At 54.0% G+C, this 8,409-nt stretch overlaps 1 protein-coding gene across 1 annotated transcript; it reads right to left on the bottom strand.

Moving 5' to 3' along the window:
* Nucleotides 1-2,103: 2,103 nt before the first annotated feature.
* LOC125524762 (uncharacterized) lies at nucleotides 2,104-4,098 on the bottom strand. The gene is made up of 2 exons (XM_087535892.1): nucleotides 2,867-4,098; nucleotides 2,104-2,491 (listed from the first exon to the last, which is right to left on the bottom strand). The coding sequence occupies exons 1-2, from the start codon at nucleotides 3,980-3,982 to the stop codon at nucleotides 2,414-2,416; spliced, it is 1,194 nt and encodes a 397-aa protein (XP_087392018.1). The 5' UTR covers nucleotides 3,983-4,098; the 3' UTR covers nucleotides 2,104-2,413.
* Nucleotides 4,099-8,409: the final 4,311 nt, after the last annotated feature.

The raw sequence follows: 8,409 nt of genomic DNA, 5'->3' as shown, positions 1-8,409 counted from the left end.
GGTTCTCCAGTCGAGTGCGCTCAGCCAAGTTGGCCAAGCGCGCGTCCTCTAAGGCACGGGCCTCGTGGGTTTCTCCAACGATAGGAGTGTGCAGTGCATCCATATTCCGGTGGCGAAGTTCTTCTCTCTGCAGCGAAGTAAGGGGCTCGGGGAGATACTCTTCATGGGTATGCGACGGACCGCCTCCGCCGTCGCCTCCGTCGGTGCGGGGAAAGCCGAGAGGACTGCGTGGTTCATTGACCATCAGAACCTCTGCCGCTGGACCACTGCTGTCGCACTCGGATGCAGTCTCTGCGGAGCCAGTCGACAGATCGAACAGGCCGTAGAGAGATTCGTCGGGCTCGATCGCCGCGACTTGGGGGGTGCTGACTGGCGAGCCACCGCGTGTCTCGCCCACCGCTGAAGTCTCGACCGACCGGAGCGCTTGTGCCGGCGGGAAACAGGGAGGGAGGACGACACAAGAGTCGACCGATACTGGGTCGACGGCTGCCGCAAGAGGACGCCGCGGACGCACGCGCGAAAGTGCGTTGCCCCGCGGACAGGGAGCACGTCGACGTCGAGCGGAGCCTCCTGAAGCCAAGCGGAGTCGTCGGCGATGAACATGAGCGCGCCGAGACGGATCTCGCGGCCCTCCACCAAAACTCCGCCTGAAACCATGATGAAGGGGATCGGAAAAATCGCAACTTCTCCAACAAGTCGCTAGGACACCCGCCCCAAGGTGGGCGCCAACTGTCGTGGTTCTAAGTCTGACAGTAGAATATGGGGGTAGGAATGGAGAGGCAAGATCTTAGCTATGGGGGAGTTGTACACACAAGGTTTATGAGTTCAGGCCTTTCTCGGAGGAAGTAACAGGCCTACGTCTCGGAGCCCGGAGGCGGTCGACTGGATTATACGTGTGTGAGTTACAGGGGGTGCGAACCCTTGTCCTAGAGGAGGGAGTGGCTTATATAGAGTACGCCAGGCCCCCAGCTTCCCTTCGTTACACAGGGTTCGATATACATTAAGAGGAGGCGTTACAGGTAACTCCTGTATTAAGGTGCTACAAATGAGCATTAAGTATGCGAATGAATGCTTGACCGTTGCTGCGCAGAGTGGCTTTAGGTCTTCTGATATGCCGAGTGGTTTGGTGGTCGAGTGACCTGAGTAAGAGAGGTCTCCGAGTGATTGATAGGTCGAGTGGACTTCGCTTCGACACCTTTGTTGGTCCACTGCTTCTGACTCTTGAACTCCTTGGTTTTTAGGACAAGACTTTAGGTGGGGCGTATAGGTCAGGCCTATTACCCCATCCTAGGTCTGTGTCTACATCAGGCGGCGCTCTCTCGGCCAGCGCGCCGCTTCAATGCCAGCGCCAGTGAGAGGTCGCAGCCGCTCTGGGCCAGCATCAATGTGCAGCGGACGCTCTACAGGGGCATGAATGCGGACAACTGACGCCGAGCAAGAAGCGCATGTGGATAAGGAAGGGTTTTTTGGGTTGGTCAGGATAGTCAGAAGCGGGAGCGGCAGTGGTCCTGACAGCCGCAAAATCCCTTAATTGGTCTCCGGTTTGCGAAGAAAAAACATGTTCAGACCACTAAGCGGACCGAACCAAGCCCGGCGGCGTTGGAGATGCCGTGACGAATCTGAAACAAGCGCCGATAAGGAGAATCGTCGACCGCCACCGTCCGTGCGGTAAGAATTCGTTATCACGCCGATGGCATGCAGACAATGAAAACGATTGGCATAGTTTGTGGCCCTGACAGCCCCATTTCGGCGGTACGGTGATTGTGGTCTGGTAAGCTGACACAGACAGTTAGCTAGCTGTTGAGTAATTTATGGACGGGCAGTGTCACTAATCACTGCAAACTTACTTTCAGAAAATCAACCCCGTTAATTTTCATTTAATTAAAATACTATTTGCATAAGTTTTCAGATTGTAACCTTGTGGTTAGTTGATGGTCGGCCGTGTCTAACCATGGCAAAAGGCATCAACCCAGCTTTCCCTTTCTTCCCCAATAACAACAGGCAAAAGATGAAAAACCGAAAACCAAAACCAAAAGAATGTTTCTGCTTCACAGTCATGTCAAGGTACCAACAACAACTGTAACAATGACAACGATGGAAACGTAATGGTAACTGTGATATAAATACGTTATAAATATGAATAAAATTAACAATAATACACAGGCAGCGTCCCCTCTCCCTCTCATCTGTCTCTCGTACATATCATCCGTGACACTCTGACCTCTCTCCCGTCTCTCTCAACACAAAGCAAAGGAAAAGAATCCCGACAATGTGAGCTCTACTGCACGCAGGAAAGAAAAGGACCCAAACCCATCACCCCTCGTAAATAATTACATACACAAAACGAAAAGAGAAAAAGGGTGACATGGCCGACGCGCGCATCATCACGGCCCGATCGACGGGGACCGTCGGTCTAGGCGAGCATCGCCGCCGCGCCGAGCGCCGCCACGATCACGGCGGCCGCCATCCCGGTGCTCCTCGCCGGGGCACTCTGCAAGACAACCATCGACACATTGCACACGTTAAGTAGTTTGGTTGCAAAATGCGCGCCGACGATGAAGTAAACAATAGTGTGCATGGTCCACGCGCGCAGCGTGGACGGTCCTCCATGCTGGCGTCAACGGTGTGATTTGATTTGATTCTCATGTCAGGCAAGTTAATGCCCCAACAAATAATGTCAGGCGAGTTAATTAGCCAGTCGGGAGCACGTGCGTGCCGGGCTGACCCAACAGTGCATGCGCGCCGACACACTGGCCGCCATGGCCATGCCGTCCGGGTGGCAGCCTCGTAAATTTGCTTCATGGAGTGTGCATGGATTATATTGGGCCCCAAATCCAGTGATCACTGATCAGATGCATGCACGTACCGCGGTGTCGGCGGCGGTGGAGTCGCCGCTGGGCCCGGGAGCCGCGGCGGCCTCGGCGGTGGTAGGCGCCACGGCCTTGGCTTTCACGGGGGCCGCGGCGACCGGGGCGGGCGCGGGCGCCTTCGTCTTCTTCTTGGACGAGCGCTTCTTCTTGGACGGCGCCGGCGCGGGGGCGTCGGTGGGCTTGGTCAATGGGGCTGGCGCGGCGGAAGGCACCTCGGGGATGAGTGTTGGCGCGGCGGCTGCGGGTGCCTCGACGGTGGGAGGGAGCGCTGCTGGAGCGGGGGCGGTGGCCTTGGCGGGTGGTGCGGCCGCGGGGGCTTTGGCCTTGGGCTTGGGAGTGGGAGGAGCCGCGGCGGGGGCAGTGACGGGGGCGGGAGTGACTGGAGCGGTGATCGGCGCGGCCGCGGGCGCAGGGGTGGCTGGGGCCTTGACCGGCGCGGTGGTGGCTACTGGAGTGGTGGGCGGCGCGGCAGCGGGAGCCGGGGTGGCGGGTGCCTTGAGGACCGGCGCTGGTGCGGCGGGGGTGGTGGTCGGCGCGGGAGCGGCCGGGGCCTTCACCGGTGCCTGTGTTGTGGGAGTGGTGGTCGGCGCTGGAGTAGCCGGGGCCTTGACTGGCGCCGGCGTGGTGGGAGTGGCAGTCGGCGCGGGGGTGGCTGGGGCCTTCACTGGTGCCGGCGTGGTGGGAGTGGGAGTGGCGGTCGGCGCGGGAGTGGCCGGGGCCTTGACCGGAGCCTGCGTGGCGGGAGTGTTGGTCGGCGCGGGGGCGGCCGGGGCCTTGACCGGCGCCTGTGTGGCGGGAGTGTTGGTCGGCGCGGGAGCGGCCGGGGCCTTCACCGGCGCCGGTGTGGCGGGAGTGGTGGTCGGCGCGGGGGTGGCCTGGGAAGACTTGGGCGCGGGTGCAGACGGGGTGGTAGTGGGTGGCGCGGACGCGTCGGCGGCGGGCGGGGCGGGGGAGGCAGTGGGCGTGGCCGCGGCCGCCGCGGGGGCCGGCGTCGCGTTGGGCGACTTGGGCGGGGCGTTGCCGGCCGGGGCGGGCGCCTGCGCGAGGGAGTGCGTCGCCGAGAGGCAGATTAGCGCGGTGCAGAGCAGGACGGTGGCAGCCCGTGGCGCCATTGCCAACTTTCTCTGCCCGCCGGTTTGGCTGAGTGTGAGCCGGGAGTGTGAGCGTGAGTGTGGGAGACGAGAGGGAAGTGCAGGTTGCTGGTGATGGAAGTGGCACGGCGTGGCGCGAGGTATAAATAGCGCATGTGCACCGCGTCGCATTCCCGCCGAGTAGGGACTAGGGAGGCGCGCTCTGGAGCGTGCCGTTGGGGCGGTGGGTGCGGCGGGGCCGGGGTGCAGCGCGCGCGCGGGAGGCGGGGCCTGGCTTGGCTGGCTGTCCGGTGCCGTTGGCTCGCTGGCCGACGCAATGGCGGGCGCTCCCCTCCCCTCCCTCCCTTGACGTATCCTCCCGTTCGTCGGTGCGCCGGCCGTGCGTGCGTGTGGATGGCGAAGCCGCTACGCGTGCGGTTACTTGGCAAGTAACTGGAACAGTGACGTGCGCCGCCCTGGTACGCGAGCATCATCGCCGGGCCGGTGCGGCGTCGCATCGGCCTACTGGCGGTTGGTGTGCATGCGTCGTACGGGTATGCGTACGTGTACAGACAAGCGTGTCGGTGCGTCAAGTTCTGGTTGGGAGTCCAGGTCCGGCCACGCGATGATCGTCGATCGATCCATCGAGTATCAAGCTTTCGGCTTCTCTTTCGTCGTGGCTGCTGCAAGGATGGATTGGCTAGCAGTAGCAGACTAGCAGTACTTTCATACCGACGCTAGAAGGGATCGATCATACGCGCGCAAATCCGGGAAAGCGCGCGCGAAATCACTTGGCCCCGAAGGCTGGGACGCCCATACGTTGGACTGGCTTCCAAGCATCATTGGCAGCCGATCATGTCTCGATCGTGTCTCATGCATGTTGTTTGTTGGTATGGCATGAAGTTAGAGCATGTTGTTTGATCGGTCATATTTTTTTATTAAAATGGATGCATCAAATGGGCCTCATATGCTCGGGCTGACCGGCACCCTACGTATCCAGTCCAAATATGGGGCAGATATGAGGCGCCCGAGCACGCCCATCACATCGGACTGACGAAGGGGTCCCACGCGAAAACGCCCTTAAACCCGGCGGTCCAAAACTCATCTTCTCCGCCGGACCGGTGCCACGTGGCGCAGCCTCGGAGGGGCGCGAAGTGCATTGCCCGGCTATTTAAGTCGACCGATGGCACCGAAACCCTATCAACCATCCATATTTTTCTCCTCATGTCCACCGCCGCCGCAACTTTCCACTCCATCTGTCCGCCTGGTAGCCATGCCCCCTGCCGCCAGGTGAGGAGCGAGCCATTTCTAACGCCGGAGCACTGGCTCAAGCTCCTTGAACGGATCCGGGTTAGGCGCGAAGATGTTCGCCTACATGGATGAGGTCGAGCAGGAGGAGGATGAGCCGGAACCCTCCTACCAGGCCGTCCAGTCGGCACCCGACACTGTCGTCGTGGACATCTCTGACGATGAAGAGTAGCTAGGGTAGTACGTAGATGTAGCAATGTAGGATTCTTTTGCATGCTTTGTATGGATTTAGGGGATGAAATATGAGAGACGGATGCAAAGTGGCTAATTTGAAACGTGCCTGGTCAATGCCCGCGGATGCGCCCGGGCGCATCCGCAGGCGTTTGAGAGGCCGGATTTGTAAAGTCCGGCTGTAGATGCTCTTACCAAATAAATAGATATGCACACATTTGCTCAGGGTCGCAAAATGTGGTACACATTTTATATCCTCCATTAAAAACTACTCCATCGGTATGATGTTTTTACAGTTTAAATTCAATTGTAAAAATATCTTATATTTGGATACAGATGAAAAGTAAATTGTGCAATTGATTGTACTTGAACCGTTCATTTGTACCCCTCCGGGTCCAAGCACACCCTTCTTCCTGCTCACTTTGCATACTCGGTGCGTCACGCCTCTCTATGTACATTGCCTGAGGATTGCATCAGTATATTCTTCCCTTTTATCAATGCAAAGATACACATCTAGTGTATCCGTGAAAAAGCAATCATGCATTTCAACTCTATTTTTTCAGGCTTCTCATCTGTTAATCAACTATCATGACACTACAAAGAACAACAAAGGTAACAAAATTTATATTCAGGTCCGTAGACCATCTCATGATTGCAAACTGATTAACCTACCATGAATAATATGGGGAATAATCCCAAAAATAATATTAGCTATAGCAACTTTGATAAGCACTCGTGAAAACACATCAGCTACCAGGTTGAAAAGCATGGGTGACAGAGGGTCCCCTTGTTTCCCTCCTGTAAACAAAGGGCATTTTCATCATCAATTCTAACACAAAAGAACCTCCATTGTAGAAGAGATAGGATCCACCCAATCCATTTTTTCCAAACATCTAGAGGTAAGCATTTTCACTAGGAAATCCCAGTTCGTAAGCTACCTCTTACCAACCTTCATGACAAGCTATAATGCTATATACAGCCTCCATACTTAACGCAAAAGGAGAACACCACAACAATGGTGTTGTAATAATCGGCAAAGCGGGGGGAAAACAACGCTGCTGCATGCCATGATCCATGTTCACCCCCACCCGCCAGTCATGCACCATTTTGAAGACTTCACTTGCTATCATTTTGAACATTCCTACTCCCCACCTCAAAGTTTCTTGACTTTTCTGTTTTTTCTGCAAAATCACCCAATCATTAAGTCTCCTCGCAATCATATTAATTGAAACACAAGGATCATTTATCTTGTTTTTATCAGACACAACACTATTCCTTACTCCCTCCATTCCTAAATATAAGTATTTTTAAAGATTTCAATATGGGACTACATACGGAGCAAAATGAGTGAATCTACAGTCTAAAGTATGTCTATATACATCCGTACGTAGTTTGTATTGAAATCCCTAAAAAGACTTATATTTAGAAACGCAGGGAGTAATTTCCAAATTGTCCAAAACATGGCGAAACACCAGCCATCATCAAATGTTCCTCAGTTTTACTAAGAATTTTGATCCAACTATCAAACAAATCCTGAATGTTATCAGGCACATCCATCATGTTGAAAGCACATTTCAAAATATTCCAAAGCATCCTGAAAATAGAACATTGCTTGAAGAGATGATCAATCGACTCACCCCTGCCACAAAAAGGGCAAGCTTTGCTGCCGGTCCACACTTTTCTGATCAAGTTCTGAGATCTACCGTAGACTAGTTGGAGAACTTTTACGCACGCACTTGTGTCGATCAGAGGAGATTTGGTTCCGATTCCAATCAGGCGATGCTTAATGAAGTAGGGTGCGTTCTTAGTTGGCATGGCCGGCCATGCCTAATCACAGCTGCTACTGGCTAGGAACATTTCAAATGGACCAGAGCTAGTCATAATCAAATAGTGGTAGCCTCTGGTCGGGTGAAACGTCACTGTTACGGGAAAAAATATAGTCACCGTGTAGGAAACAATAATAATCCACATAAGCTCTAGCTGTAGAAAAACTGATCTTAGGTCTTAGGGTAGTTGTTGCACGCATCATTACCATGTGGACTAAAGTGGAAATCAAAAGGGCCAAAAAGAAGACCACTAGAAGGACCGGCGGCAGTCGTTAAACTGTTACTGTCAACGGGGAATATGTAAATGGAATGAAGACATGTGGTCAAAAAGAAGGATCACTCGTCTCGTGTCCCAACATATGCGACCCTACCTACATTCCCAATTAAGAGCATTACTAGTAGAGCCATCAAACCCTCAAATCCCTAAAAATAATTGCTTTTTTACAGTTTTCGTCAAAAAAAAAACCGTAGGCTAGAACCCCTTAACCCTCAAACTCTCAAATTTTTTTGAAGGTCCAACCCTCAAACTCTCTCCCAATCCTCAAAAGTAAGGGTTGGGGAGCAAAACCTACCCCAACCCTCATTTGGCGGTTATCCTCATGCGGGAGGGAAAAATCCTCCCAACTCCCGCGCCCACGCCCGCGACCGCCGCTGCTAGTCGCCCCCGTCGCCGGCGGCCGCCCCGTCGACCTCCCGCGCACAACGACAACGTCGTTCATTGGAAATATTCCGTTATAAGGGTTGGGTTTGAGGGTTCTAATCTTTGCTCCTGTTTTTCAACCCGTAAAAGTGCATAAAAAGATCATTTTTGAACCCTTAAAACGCTAGTGAGGGTTTGAGGGTTCTACTAGTAATGCTCTAAGAGCCACTATTCTTCCTCCCAACAAAAGCTCTGTTCAACATTGTGCATGCATGCAGGACCAACTGATTGTGAAATGCATCTGCTAGCTAGCCCCTTCTGCTTGATGCACTGCGAAAACTTCTTGAAGTGAAGGGAATACATATGCTATTCCGATATACTCCTTCTGTCCTATAATACAAGAGCGTCTTGTCAAAAATGTTTTTATATTATGCGACAGAGGGGAGTAGGGCGTTTTGGTGACCGAGCTCCATGGAGCCCTTTTATTTTTGAAAAATTCAAAAATCAAACTTTTTGACTTTAAA

Source organism: Triticum urartu, chromosome 7A, assembly GCF_056163025.1.
Source record: "Triticum urartu cultivar PI428250 chromosome 7A, HENAU_Tu73, whole genome shotgun sequence".
Lineage (NCBI taxonomy): Eukaryota > Viridiplantae > Streptophyta > Magnoliopsida > Poales > Poaceae > Triticum > Triticum urartu.
This window is presented reverse-complemented; position numbering and strand designations above follow the sequence as displayed.

Excerpts from the sequence above, each read along its gene's own strand:
- LOC125524762 (XM_087535892.1), bottom strand. The coding sequence starts at position 3,982 with ATGGCGCCACGGGCTGCCACCGTCCTGCTCTGCACCGCGCTAATCTGC. Across the intron at positions 2,492-2,866 it reads CCACCGCCGCCGACACCGCG|AGTGCCCCGGCGAGGAGCAC; the intron begins GTACGTGCATGC and ends GTTGTCTTGCAG.